The 14,784-nt window shown below is 47.0% G+C and overlaps 1 protein-coding gene across 1 annotated transcript in view; it reads left to right on the top strand.

Annotated features, from left to right (window-relative positions):
• Positions 1-3,278: 3,278 nt before the first annotated feature.
• The window catches only part of GPR143 (G protein-coupled receptor 143), a 42,221-nt gene continuing 30,715 nt past the window's right edge, over positions 3,279-14,784 (top strand). Inside the window, exons 1-3 of the mRNA XM_032285876.1 lie at positions 3,279-3,664; positions 8,421-8,530; positions 10,148-10,242. Coding sequence (XP_032141767.1) covers positions 3,415-3,664; positions 8,421-8,530; positions 10,148-10,242 — 455 coding nt within the window. The 5' untranslated portion in view covers positions 3,279-3,414. The remainder of the gene's footprint in view (positions 3,665-8,420; positions 8,531-10,147; positions 10,243-14,784) is intronic.

The following is a 14,784-nucleotide window of genomic DNA, read 5'->3' as shown; positions in this document are numbered from 1 at the left end:
TCAGGGAACTCGCCTGCATCAACTTCCAGCAGTTGATCAAGTGCATCTGATTGAGTGGGAATGGTGAGCAAATGGAGGATGGTGGAATGAGAGAAAGCCAAGATGATGGAGCATTTCCAGGGATCAGATGCCCCGCACAGCCCAGGCTGTGAAAATGGAGAGCGAATTCAGATGCTAAACTGGGAAGGAGGGAAAAAAGGAGGAAGAGTTTATGCAAAAACATATGTACCTTCATGTACTCGAAGACCAATTGTTACTGCACACATACCTCAAAGTTCATACTCAGCACTGCCATCGCTGGATCACCCACATCTACCAAACTTCCAGATGTTTCTGCCTCCCAAGTGTGTGCGTATTTGCTTCACTTTTCTCAAATTTGTAGTTGTACTCTTTCATGAAAAGTTTTGTTCTGGCCTGGCATGGTGGCTCACGCCTGTAATCCCAGCACTTTAGGAGACCAAAGCGGGTGGATCACTTAAGGCCAGGAGTTCGAGACCAGCCTGGCCAACATGGCAAAATGCCATCTCTACTAAAAAGACAAAAAATTACCCGGGTGTGATGGCTGTGCCTGTGGTCCCAGCTACTCAGGAGGCTGAGGCATGAGAATCTCTTGAACCCGGGAGGTGGAGGTTGCAGCAGTGAGCTAAGATTGCACCATTGCACTCCAGCAATGGTGGAGTTGCTCTGAGCAACAGAGCAAGACTCTGTCTCAAATTAAAAAAAAAGGGGTTTGTCATCTCAGTTTGCCCAAGCTGGAGTGCAGTGGTGTGATCACAGCTCACTGCAATTTCAAACTCCTGGGCTTAAAGGATCCTCCCACCTCATCCTCCCCAGTATCTGCAACTACAGGGCGCACCAGCACACTCCGCTTTTTTTTTTTTTTTTTTTTTTTTTGGTAGAGATGGGATCTTACTATGTTGCTCAGGGTGTTCTCAAACTCCTGGGCTCAAGTGATCCTCCTGCCTCAGCCTCCCTAAGAGCTGAGATTACAGGTGTGAGCCACTGGGCCTGGCCTCTCATGCCAATTTCAACCTGTCACTTTGATGACAGGGTTTTAAATTTAGTCTTACACCCATGCTCCTGCATCTTTGCTCTGAGGCTCATCTTTACCATTGTCATCTGTGCCCCAGGCCTGGGAATCTGCATTCATATCCATTTTCTCGCTGATGAGATTCTGATTACTGATCTTGAGCAGTGGGCACCAGAGTCAGGCAGAGCCCCTGGGGAGTGCTCCCAGATTAGCACATAGGAAGCAGAGAGGTGGAGTGTGTGGTCTGCGGATTCAAATGCAGGGAGCGACCCCTTTGCCTCGCCCACTGGCCCTCAGCCTTCAAGCAAATGTACAGACACTCTTTATCTTTTAAAGCACTTTCCATTACAGCAACTTCCAGAAGCAAGCCTGCTTACCAAGGCAGAAGGAAAGAGAGCCACTGTGCAAATTAGATATTAGGATTCATGCTTTTTAACATCAATGCTTGGGGAGTAGTTCTACGGTGCTTCCTACTGTTTGTACAATGAACTGTGTAATCCAGCAGAGCTGTTAAGCTTTCTGACTTCTCCGAAGGCAGCTGTGGAGTGAACAGGCTGCGTTTATAGACGTGCCAGATCTGGACTCTTTTGAAGTGGTGGAGTTTGCTGCTCATTGTTAAATAAGGCTCCACTTCCTGTCTGGCAGTGGAGCCTCCTGTCTGCCTTCTGTAGGGTCCCAAGGGAAGGCCAGTACTGTGGTCCCTAGAGGAAGGCAGCACAGATCATGCCTTTCTTCAAACCGCAAAGCTGGAGGGGAAATTCAGCTGGGCGCTGGGGTGGGAGGACAAGTGAGGAGAGTCCATTAACACAATGGGGACACCTGTGCTTGAAAAAAACCCAGAGAGGGGCCCATTTTATCAGGAGAGAGGAGGAAGGGCGTCTCTCGTGTGGTCACAAAGAGCCAATGAGGTTTGTTGAAGATGATAAATACGATGGAGCTGGATTTTTTTTCTTTTTTTTCCTTTTTAAAACTAAAGGCCATAATCTAGAAGGAGTGCTTCTATTTTCAACCTTGAAGAACTTTAAAAAAAAAATCTCACTCACTATGCTTAATGTCATCATTAACACTGATATTATTTTGAAACTTACATGTTTCGGATAAAGCAAGATTTTCAACGTATGAGAAAACATAGAAAAATTAGCACAGTTAAGAAATATCCAAATAAACTTAAGTAGAACTGGAAGTTAAGGTGCAAAATGTGTCTGTGTGTACTTACGTTGAGTAGTTTTCCCTTTTTAAAAAAAGTTTTTAAATTTTAAATTTAATTGTGTGTGTGAGAGAGAGAGAGTGTCTCTCTTTTTCTCTCTCTCTGAGTGTCCATTGCTCAGGCTGGAGTGCAGTGGTGTAATCTTGGCTCTCTGCAACCGCCACTTCCCTGGTTCAAGTAATCCTCCCATCTCGCCCTCTCCAGAAGCTGGGGCTACATGCTTGGGCAAACTCCCTACCACATCCAGCTAATTTCTGTTTTGTTTTGTTTCATTTTTTGAGACAAGGTCTGGCTCAATTGCCCAGGCTGGAGTGCAGTGGCACGATCTTGGTTCACTACAACCTCCACCTCCTGGGCTCAAGTGATCCTCCCACCTCAGCCTGCTGAGTAGCTGGGACCACAGGCCTGGGCCACCATGCTCGGCTAATTTTTGTATTTTTAGTAGAGGCGGGGTTTCACCATGCTGCGGAGTCTGGTCTCCAACTCGTGAGCTCAAGCAACGGCCTCCCAAAGTGCTGGGATTATAGGCGTGAGCTACTGCTCTTTCTTTAACATTGATCTGATTGTTCCATTCATTAATTTCGAACGAAAATCCTGCCTCTGTGGGGTTATTACCACAAATGAGAGAGGCCATAAAAAGCACTGTTTTGACAACCATCTCTACTTAGGAGAAATGCAGTTATAGGGATCAGTCACAGTTTATGAACATGTTCTGGGCCTTAAAGGCATCAAAATCAGGATGTCAGAGTCCCAAATAGGAAAGATCCGGTCCATGAGGCCTGTTTTTCCAGAAGACCAGTAAAGACGGCAGGTTTGGCGCTCTAGGTGCCAGAGAATTAGAATACCAGAAAGGCTTGGTGAATGGGGAGAAAGGCAACCCTCCCAACCTTTGGGAGTCTCCTTCCACTTCCCTGCTCCTCCTCCCCCCCTTCCTCTCCTCTCAGCCCTCCCTCTCTCTGTCCTCCTCCTCCGCCCGCCCAAGCATCACCTCGTGAGGCCTCGTGGCGTTAGCCCAGCGCGCTTGGCCCCCACCGAGCCTGGCTCTACAGCAGGCGCGGGGGGTTGGGGTGGGGGAAAGGCCCAGGGCACATGATGCCGCCCCCAGCCCGCCCAGCACATGACCCAAGCGGGCCGGCGGGGTCCTGGCACACCCGAGCCGCGTCGGTGAGCATAGTCCATGGCCTCCCCGCGCCTGGGGACCTTCTGCTGCCCCACGCGGGACGCGGCCACGCAGCTCGTGCTGAGCTTCCAGCCGCGGGCCTTCCACGCGCTCTGCCTGGGCAGCGGCGCGCTCCGCCTTGCGCTGGGCCTTCTGCAGCTGCTGCCCGGCCGTCGGCCCGCGGGCCCCGGAAACCCCGCGACGTCCCCGCCGGCCTCCGTCCGCATCCTGCGCGCTGCCGCTGCCTGCGACCTCCTCGGCTGCCTGGGTAAGGGCGCGTGCGGCCCGCGGGTTGGAACCTGAACAGTGTCTGAGTGAAGGCGCGTGGCCCGCAGGTTGAGACCCAACTGGTGCCCAGATAAGAGCGCACGGCCTGTGGGTTTGGACCTGTTCCATGGTGGAGTGAGGACGAGAGGCCTGAGGGTTGGAACCTGCCGGGTGCAGGGCTGAGGGTGCGTGGCCCACGGGTTGGGACCTGCTCCGTCCCTGGCTGAGGGCGCACGGCCAGCGGGTTGAGATTTGCTCAGTGCTGGAGTGAGAGCGTGAGGCCCTGGGTGAGGATCCGTGGCCCGCAGATTAAGACCGGATCGATGCCCGGGTGAGGGCGCACGGCCCTCGGGTTGTAACTTGATCATGCCCAGGTGAGGACCCACAGCCTGCAGGTTGGAACTTGATCGGTGCCCGGGTGATGGCGCACTGCCGGCGGGTTGAGCCGGGCGTCTGAACACTTGAAGCACAGAGAAAACAGACACTGGAGGCGGTTCCCTAGGAATCGGACGGGACGCCTGGATAATTTTTTTTTTTTTTTTTGAGACGGAGTCTTGCTTTGTCGCCCAGGCTGAAGTGCAGTGATGTGATCTCGGCCCACTGCAACCTCCGCCTCCCAGGTTCAAGCGATTCTCCTGCCTCAGCCTCCCGAGTAGCTGGGATTACAGGCGCGTTCCACCGCGCCCGGCTAATTTTTGTATTTTTAGTAGAGACAGAGTCTCACCATTTTGGCCAGGCTGGTCTCAAACTCCTGATTTCAGGTGATCCACCCACCTCGGCCTCCCAAAGTGCTGGGATTACAGGCGTGAACCACCACGCCCGGCCGACTAGGTAATTTTGCAAAGAGAGATGGTCGGTAAAATTCCCGTCCAAGGGATGTTGGGTTTTTAAAAATCCGTTTATTGTGTTTGTTATAGGGAAACTTCAGATGAGGCACTTAAGCAAAACCCAGACCTGAAAAGATTTCCTTGGTTTTGCGCAGCTGCAACAGGGAGAGACTAACAATTATTCTCTCTCTCTCTCTGTGTGTGTGTGTGTGAGAGAGAGAGAGAGAGAGACAGAGAGAGAATTATTTTCTATTGTGGACTATATTATTCTCTCAAGTATTTTGTAAACTGAAATCCCTTCCCTATATGGGCTTTTTGGGTTTGGTTTTTACACCGCAGGTGCGCAAACTGCAGCCCACGGACCAAATCCTGCCCGTTTTCTGGGGCCCACGAGCTAAGAATGGTTTTACATCTTACTTTTTTTTTTAAAAACAAAAATTAATGTGTTTTTTTTGAGATAGGGTTTCACTCTCCTGCCCAGGCCGAGTGCAGTGTCACTATCACAGCTCACTGCAACCTCGACCTCCTGGGTGCAAGCAATCTTCCCACCTCAGCTACCCGAGTAGCTGGGAATACAGGCAAACACCACCATGCTAGGAGTTATATATATATATATATATATATATATATATATATATACATATATATATATATATATATAGAGAGAGAGAGAGAGAGAGAATGGGGCCTCACTATGTTGCCCAGGCTGGTCTCCATCTCCTGAGCTCAAGAGATCACCACCCTCAGCATCAGCTGGATTACAGGCATCAGCCACCTCGTCCAGCCTTAAAACGTTTTTAAAAATCAAAATGAAAAAATATTTCCTGGCATGTAACTATGACATGAAATTGAAATGTTGATGTCTACAAATAAAGTTTGATGGGAACGCAGCTATGTTGTTCATGTGCGTTTGTGAGTTATCCATGGCTGCCTTTACCCTCCAAGGGCAGGGTGAATATTGGGCAGAGAAAGTACAGCTCCCAAAGCCAAAAATATTACAGAATGAGTTTGCCAACATCTGCTTTAAACAGTGACGTGACACTTTATACAGACCTCGAAGCTAGATTTGGCCATACTGTTTAGCTTTTTTATTTTGGAACATTTCCACCACGCATAAATGCAGTCTAGAATAGAAACATGTACCCGGCTCATCTCCTCCCCTCTTCAGGCTCCTCTCTGGATTAATCTCACGCTCAATCATTCTTCCCATTCAGATCTCAGTAGAGAGCTCTAAAATGTAATAATTTTACACGTTTAAACCCCAATATCATTATCACTTTATTTTCATTTTATTTGAGACAGGGTCTCACTCTGTTGCCCAGGCTGGAGTGTGGTGGCATAGTCATAGCTCACTGCAGCCTCAGACTTCTGGGCTCATGAGATCCTCCCACCTCAGCCTCCCGAGTAGCTGGGACTACAGGCATGCATCACCACACTGGCTAATTTTTGTATTACTTTTCAGAGATGGAGTCTCACCATCTTGCCCAGGCTGGTCAAACTTCTATGCTCAAGTGATCTCCCACCTTGGCCTCCCAAAGGTGCGGTGGCTCATGCCTGTAATCCTAGCTACTCAGGAGGCTGGGGTGGGTGGATTGCTTTAACCCAGGAGTTCAAGAGTAGCCTGGGCAACAGAAGACTCAGGCTCTACCAAAAAAAAAAAAAAAAAAAAAAAAAGCCAGTCATGGTGGCACATACCTGTGGTCCCAGCTACTCAGCAGGCTGAGGCAGGAGGATCACTTGAGCCCACGAATTCCAGGCTGCAGTGAGCCATGATCCAGCCTGGGTGACACGGCCAAGACCCTGTCTCTAAAAAAGCAAGGTGTATGCAAACATCTTTTGAGGGTTAGTGAGTAATACTTGCATATTATTTAGCCTATAGAAGGAAAGTGGATGAGGCTGTGAGCTAATAAGTAGAAGCCAGGAAAAGGCGGGGTGATCGGGACTCCTTACTGAAAAGGAAGAAATCTAAACACTTATGGCATACAGCTTGTTTTAAGCTCAAAGGAGTGATATATGCTGAAAATTATACGGTTCGGTATAGAAAAAAGGCATTGTTTTTGTTGGCAGTGGCTTGATAATGAGAAGATATCTTGAGCTTTTTAGTGTTCACAGTTGTCCTTTAGTAGCATATTACATAGTGTGTGTTTAGTGGTATATTACATATGTGGTATGTGGTTAGCAGTATATTATGCAGTGTTTTAGTGTATATCACATGGTGTGCGTTGAGTAGTGTATTACATGGTGTGATTTTAGTAGTATATCGCTCCTTCCTTCCTTCCTCCCTCTCACTCTCTCTCCCCCCACCCCCACCCTCGCCAGGCTGGAGTGTACAGTGGTACGATCTCGACTCACTGCAACCTTCGCCTTCCAGGTTCAAGCAATTCTCCTGCCTCAGCCTCCTGAGCAGCTGGGATTACAGGCGCCTGCCACCACGCCCGGCTAATTTTTGTATTTTTAGTAGAGACGTGGTTTCACCATTTCGGCCAGGCTGTTCTCAAATTTCTGCCTCAGCCTCCCAAAATGCTGGGATTACAGGTGTGAGCCACTGTGCTGGGCTCTTTTTCTTTTCTTTCTTTTTTTTTTTTTAAACACAGGTTCTCACTCTTGCCCAGGCTGGAGTACAGTGGCTCAATCTTGACTCACTGCAACCTCCGCCTTGTGGGCTCAAGTGATTCTCCCACCTCAGCCTCCTGAGTAGCTGGGACCACAGGCACTTGCCACCACGCCCAGCTAATTTTTGTATTTTTGTAGAAACGGGGTTTCCCCAGGCTGGTCTCATCTCCTGGGTGCAAGTGATCTGCCAGCCTTGGCCTCCCAAAGCGCTGGGATTACAGGCGTGAGCCACCACACCTGGACCCTAGTGTAGTTTTAAACAAAGGATATTGCATTACTTAACAAAGAATGATAATACATACCATGAGTGTGCATACTGTTTTGAAGATATTTATTATACATTTCAGTCTAATAAATAGCAAGAGAAACTCACAAAGAATAAATGTTAAAAGAAAATTATTGAGAAATAATTTGTGAAAGATTTAAATGTAGTGTTTAAAAAAAAGAATGAAGGAACTATATATTCAAACTTCCAAATTGTGCTTTATGAATAATTCCTTTTTATGTGAGGAATAACTAACATGGCCACTGAAAATGCAGCCGAGAAATACAGGTTGCTAATCACATATTCCAAGTAAACAAACAGATGAAATAGGGATAAGACTGTGGCCAACTTTGGTTTATGTTAAAGTGCCTTTGTTTGCTTTGCTACCATAAGGTTATTTTCTGAGTTTCAGGCCAGGCATGGTGTCTCACGCCTGTAATCCCAGCACTTTGGGAGGCTGAGGTGCGTGGATTGCTTGAAGCCAGGAGTTCAAGACCAGCCTGGTCAACATGGTGAAACCTCGACTCTACTAAAAATACAAAAACTAGCCGGGCGTGGAGTCAGGTGCCTGTAATCCCAGCTACTTGGGAAGTTGAGGCAGGAGAATTTCTTGAACCTGGGAGGCAGAAGTTACAGTGAGCTGAGATCGTTCCACGGTACTCCAGCCTGGGTGACACAGCGAGACTCTGTCTCAAATAAATAAAATAAAAGTAAAAACTGTTATTTTCTGAGTTTCAGTCTTATTTTTCTCTCTCTGCACACACCAATATGTATTTTTTTCTTACTTTCTTTTCCTCCTTCTTGTCTTTTTCTCTTCCTCCCTCCCTCCCTCCTTCCCTCCCCTTCCCTTTCTCCCTCCCTCCCTTCCTTCCTTTGTTTCTTCATTTCCTCCTTTCCTCCCTTCCGCCCTTCCTCCCTTCCTCCTTCCTCCTTCCTTCCTTCCTCTCTCTCCCTATCTCTATCTATTATGTATCTATCATTTTTACAAAGGCAGAAGTCAGCTGTAGATTTGATTAGGATCAGATACAAAATGGTATGCAATTCTCGCTTAGGTATCGTGATCCGGTCAACCGTGTGGTTAGGATTCCCAAATTTTGTAGACAGCATCTCGGATGTGAACAGCACGGACATTTGGCCTACTGCTTTCTGCGTGGGGAGTGCGGTAAGTCCACCCCCTCTGCATGCCCTCTTCTCCCTACTTACGTTCCTCAGGTTCCTCAGATCGCAGCAGCAGCAAACCCTGAGAGTCTGTTAGAAATGCAGGTTCTGGCCGGACGCGGTGGCTCATGCCCGTAATCCCACTTTGGGAGGCCGAGGTAGGTGGATCACAAGGTCAGGAGTTCAAGACCAGCCTGGCCAAGATGGTGAAACCCTGTCTCTACTAAAAATACAAAACACTAGCCGGGCATGGTGGCACGTGCCTGTAATTTCAGCTACTCAGGAGGCTGAGGCAGGGAATTGCTTGAACTCGGGAGGCGGAGGTTGCAATGAGCCGAGATCATGCCACTGCACTGCAGCCTGGGCGACACAGAGAGACTCTGTCTCAAAAAAAAAAAAAAAAACCACACATGACAGTCTGTTAGAAATGCAGGTTCTCAGGCCCTGCCCCACCCTGCTGATCAGGAGCCCAACCCTCTCCATGTTTTAACAAAACTCTCAAGGGGATGCTGCCGTAGAAACTCAAGTGTTGTTTCTCCCTCCCCTTTCCCCATCCCCTTCACAAATGCATCCTCCGCGTAAATGGAGCCACAAGCAAAACCAGCTGGCGCAGAACAAGTTCATTGGATGCATTTTGTTTAAATACATACTTACGTATATTAAATAAAACATATAAGCCAGGCACTGTGGCCCACGCCTGTAATCCCAGCACTTTGGGAGGCCGAGGCAGGTGGATCACTTGAGCTCAGGAGACGAGACCAGTCTTGCCAAAACCCGTCTCTACAAAAATACGAAAATTAGCCAGGTGTGGTGGCACGTGTAGTCCTAGCTACTTAGCAGGCTGAGGCAGAAGAATTGCTTGAACCTGGGAGGCGGAGGTTGCAGTGAGCCGAGATCGCACCACTGCATTCCAGCCTGGGTGACAGAGTGAAGTTCTGTCTTCAAAGAAAAAAAAAAAAAAAAAAAACAACCACATAATTGTATATAAACACATTACTGAATAAGTGAATGGATATCGTACATACACAGACACACACATACACGTATCTGTTATGCTCCATCTGCCACGATGCTGCTCAGGTGAGTGATTTGAAGTGCATTCCCTGATGCTGTGTTGACTGCCCTGTGCTAGAGCAGAATTGTCAGTTTCCTCACTGCCCTGTCCTCAGTGGCTTCCTACTGCATCTGTGGAGCCTCTGTCTCTGCCTGCAGTGGTGAGGCATCTTGACCTTGTGTCGTTTCTAACACTGGGGTCCCCTTCCTCCATCTCCTCTTTGGAAGGACTGCCTGAGTCCCTCTTCCCGTACTCATTCTTTCTCAGAACAAGAGCTTTTGTCTAGTTCAAAGCCCCCAGTCTAAACTGCATGTCTTGGAACTTCATCCTTCCTGTGTAGGAGTGGACCAGAAGGCAGAGTTCCTTAGTCAAATGCAAATGCCAACACCCATCCCAGGCCACACCCTCCTTGGTCCCAGGGTCTGTGCCCACTTGTGTCCTGAGAGCTGTCATGTGCGGCTTCCTGACCTCAGAGGAAGCTTGTGTCTGCCCTGCCGTCTCATGGATGGGCTGGGCTTCTTGTACCTGTTTCCAGACATTTTGATGCAGGGTTTTTCTCGATTGCAGATGTGGATCCAGCTGTTGTACAGCGCCTGCTTCTGGTGGCTGTTTTGCTACGCGGTGGATGCTTATTTGGTGATCCGGAGATCGGCAGGACTGAGGTATTCACCGAGGAAATGGGATTTCTGCTCTAGTTCTATTTTAGAGGGACGATTAGAGATGGCACTGAGCATTTAAAAGTATTTTGTAGTGTTGCAGGTATCATCATTCAGAATCTGTCAGCTGGCCACTCCGCCTAGAAACATCCATGGCAGCTCATAAGAGGCCAAAGGCACATTCAAAATATTAGCCAGGCACAGTGGCTTGCACCTGTAATCTCAGCTACTTGGGAGGTAGGAGGATTGCATGAGGCCAGGAGTTTGAGACCAGCCTGTGAAACTTAGTGAGAGTCCATCTCCAAAATAACAAAACAAAATGTTGAGGATTTTCAAAACCTTGAAAGAAAGTAATTCAATAAATGAAATATTTGGAACTGGACAAATACTGAAACAGAATTGGCATGTATGTAAACAATTTTATTGTTTACTTTTTATTTTTAGAGACAGAGTCTCGCTTTGTCACCCAGGCTGGAGTGCAGTGGTGAGAACATGGTTCATTGCAGCCTCAACCTCCCGGGCTCAAATGATTCTTTTACCTCAGCCTCCCAAGTAGCTGGGACTACAGACATGTGCCACCAAACCTGGCTAATTTTATTATTTTTGTAGAGATGGGGTCTTGCTATGTAGCCCAGGCTGGTCTCGAACTTTTGGCTTCAAGTGATCCTGCCTCGGCCTCCCAAAGTGCTGGGATTACTGGCATGATCCACTGCATAAACAATTTTTAATTATACTTAAAGGTTCAAAGAATGTATATATTGACACTTCACGCTAAATCTGGAAGCTGACAATGCCGGAGGTGGCTGCTTGGTGGGGAATTACTCTGTGGTTGGCACCTGGGGCACAGGTGCGTTTGAATTGCTGCCCAGTCACTCATGAGCTGTGTAACTGTTGGTGAGTTGTTTAACGTCCCTGGACTTCTGTTTTCTCAGCTGTCAAGTGGTACCCATCACACAAGGTCACTGGGGAGAGTAAATGTGATAATCCATGTACATGGTTAAGAATAGTCCTGGCACGCTGCAGGCTCTTGATGCCTATGAGCTGTTACAGTAGGTGGGATGTGCGCGTGTTGAGGAGACAGCCACACACAGCTGAACTGACACGGAGAAGTTGGACGTGGCACGCAGGGCTCCAAATCCAGGAAGCATTTGCTCCCACCGAGTTCATGGTCCACTTGAATCAGGTCCCCTTTGGAGGGAGCCCTTCCTTGCCTGTTTTTTTTGTTCTTGTTTTTGTTTAAATACAGCTTTATAGGCCAGGCACAGTGGCTCATGCCTGTAATCCCAGCATTTTAGGAGGCTGAAGCAGGAGGATTGCTTGAGCCCAGGAGTTTTGAGACCAGCCTGGGAAACATAGTGAGACCCCATGTCTACAAAAAATTAAAAAAAAAAGATATCCAGGCATGGTGGTGTGTGCAACTGTGGTCTCAGCTACTTGGGAGGCTGAGGTGGGAGGATGACTTGAGCCCAGGAGGTCAAAGCTACAGTGAGCCATGATCATGTCACTGTACTCCAGCCTGGGTGACAGAGTGAGATCCTGTCTCAAGAAACAATACAAACAAAAAGCCCCCAGCTTTATAAAGGTCCCCTGTTTAAAGCCCAAAATCCAGTGGTTTTTAGTATATCCACAGAATTGAGTAACCATCACGGCATTGATTTTATACCATTTTAATCATCCACTCTACATCTCTGTGCTATTTATTAGTCACTCCTCACTGCCCCCTCCCCACAGTCCCCGGCAACCACTTATCTACTTTCTATCTCTGTAGAGCTGCATATTCTGGACATTTCATAGCAATGGAATTATACAGTACAGACCTTTTGTGTCTGGGTTTTTTAACTCGGTGTAATACCTTCACAGTTTAGCCGTGCTGTCGCGTGTGTCTGTGCTTCATTCCTGTTATGATCTGAATGTTTCTTTTCCCCCCAAAATTCCTATGTTGAAATTCTAAGGCCCAAGGTGATGGTATCAGGAGGTGGGGCCTTTGGGAGGTTATTAGGTCATAGGTGGGTTCAGTGCCCTTGTAAAAGGGGCGCCAGAGAGCTCACTTGCCCCTTCTACCATGTGGGGACACAGCAAAAAGGTGCTATCTATAAACCAGGAAGCGGGACCTCACCAGACACCACATCTGCCATGCCTTGATCTTCGACTCCCAGGCTCCAGAGCTGTGAGCAATAATTGTTGTTGATAAGCCACCTAGTGTGTGATATTTTGTTATAGCAGCCTAAATACACTAAAACAATCCCTTTTCATTGCTAAATAATATTCCAGTGTAAGGCTGTACTACATTTTGTTTATCCATTTATCAATTGATGGACATTTGGTGCGCTTCCATTGTTTTGACTACTAGGAATAATGCTGCAATGTAAGTGTTTGTATGGACATATGTTTTCATCACATATTCCTGAGTAAATATCTGGGTGTGTAATTGCTGAGCCATGTGGTAACTCTAGGTATAACCTTGTAAGAAACTGTTAAACTGCTTTCCAAGGTGGCTGCACCATTTTACATTCTAGCAGTAATGTGAGAGTTGCAGTTTATCCAGATCCTTATCAACACTTGTTATTATCTGTTTTAATTTTAGCCATCCTAGTGTGTGTGAATTGGTAACTCCTCATGGTTTTGATTTCACTGATGACTAATGATGCTAAGCATCTTTTCATGTCTATTCACCTCCTTTGCCCATTATTTCATTGGCCTATTTGATTATTTATTATTGAGTTGTAGGAGTTCTTTATGTATTTTAGATACAAGTAGGATATTACATATATGATTCACAAATAGTTTCTCCCATTCTGTGGGTTGTCTTTACACCTACTTGATGCACAGGTGTGCAAAGCTTTTGAAGCACAAAAGTTTTTCATTCTGATGAAGTCCAATTTTTCTATTTATTTTTGATTTCTTATGCTTTTCTTGTCATATCTAAGAAATCATTGCCTAACCCAAGGTTACAAAGATTTAGACCCATGTTTTCTTATGGGTTGAATGCTTAAATTTAGGTCCACTTAGAATTGATTGTTGTGCACAGGTGACTAAGGGATCCATCTTCATTATTTTGCATGTGGATATCCAGTTTTCCCAGCATCACTTATTGAATAAATTTACTTTTAAAGCCAATATCGGAAATAAAAGAGACCATATGTAGACTATAGAATATATTGGGTAATACCAGTAGATTCCCTGCTGTGAAATCACTGACATTCCTTATTTAGATCATATCATTAACTTTGGTCTCTCTGGCCTGAAGCTTAGTGCTTACTTCATTTTTATGCTTCTTCCTTCCATCTTTTTACCTTAACTCCCAATGTCTTACACATCTGTACCAAACTGAGATATGCCTGGTTGTGAAAATTCTCCAAAGAAGATAGTCAGGGTCAGAGCCAGCCAACTGATATATCAGTGAAGATTCATTTTAGTGACATAAAATACGTATGATAATAGTGACTTAAACAAGCTAGGGGTTTCTCTTTCATGCTAATGATGCCCAGAGGTAGGCACTCCAGGACACTTGTAATAGACATTGGGTTTCTTTGATTTTCCTGCATCATCATCCTATTGTTTGGCTTCTATCATCAAAGTGTCATGGCTCAATATAGCTGCTGGTGCTCCAGTCATCACACCTGCATTCTGGGCATCAGGAAGCTGGAAAAGAGCAATGCAAAAAAGGCCTGTTCTCCCTGAGCCAGCTTTAAGTAGCGTCCTGGGAGTTTCACACAGTGCCAGTTACCTACTATTGGCCAGAACTTAGTTTCTTTCTTTCTTTTCTTTTTTTCTCTTTTCCTGAGATGGAATTTCACTCTTGTTGCCCAGACTGGAGGCAATGGCATAATCTCGGCTCATTGCAACCTCTACCTCCTGGGTTCAAGCGATTCTCCTGCCTCAGCCTCCTGAGTAGCTGGGACTACAGGTGCCTGCCACCACGCCCAGCTATTTTTGTATTTTTAGTAGAGACAGGATTTCAACATGTTAGTCAGGCTGGTCTTGAACTCCTGATCTCAGGTGATCTACCTGCCTCAGCCTCCCAAAGTGTTGGGATTACAGGTGTGAGCCACTTCGCCTGGCCAGGACTTAGTTTCATGCCACACTTAGCTGTTAAAGGAGGCAGGAAGCAGACTCTGTGGGCCGAGCATGCAGCTGCCCTCGTGACATCCAGGTTATGTTACTGAGGAAAAAAGGAAATATGGCTTTGAGTAGGCAATTAGCAGTGTGATAAAGCCTTAGCCCTGAAGCTCTCTCGATTGACATGTCTCTGTCTGAGCATCCCTCACTCAGTGTCAGAGAGATTGGAGGTCTGACAACTGGAAGTCTTATAGATGCCAGTTATGGGGAGGAGAGATGTTTCGGGGTGCTGGAAGGAAGTTGGGAGAAGAGCAGTGCCCCCTGTTGCCACAGGAGGACGCATTACTTCATCCCCACCCATGATGGGGACATGGGGGAAAGGGGATGGGGTCCCACGGGGCAGTCTGAGAACTGTCTGGACCCAGAGGACCCAGAGCCCTTAGAAGCTGGGACAGGCAATCATGAAGCCCTCCTCGCCCCAAGGACTAT

Source organism: Sapajus apella, unplaced genomic scaffold, assembly GCF_009761245.1.
Source record: "Sapajus apella isolate SASKATOON/1434 unplaced genomic scaffold, GSC_monkey_1.0 scaffold17, whole genome shotgun sequence".
Taxonomy (NCBI): Eukaryota; Metazoa; Chordata; class Mammalia; order Primates; family Cebidae; genus Sapajus; species Sapajus apella.
The sequence above is the reverse complement of the archived record's forward strand: the minus strand, read 5'-3'. Positions and strand labels throughout refer to the sequence as shown.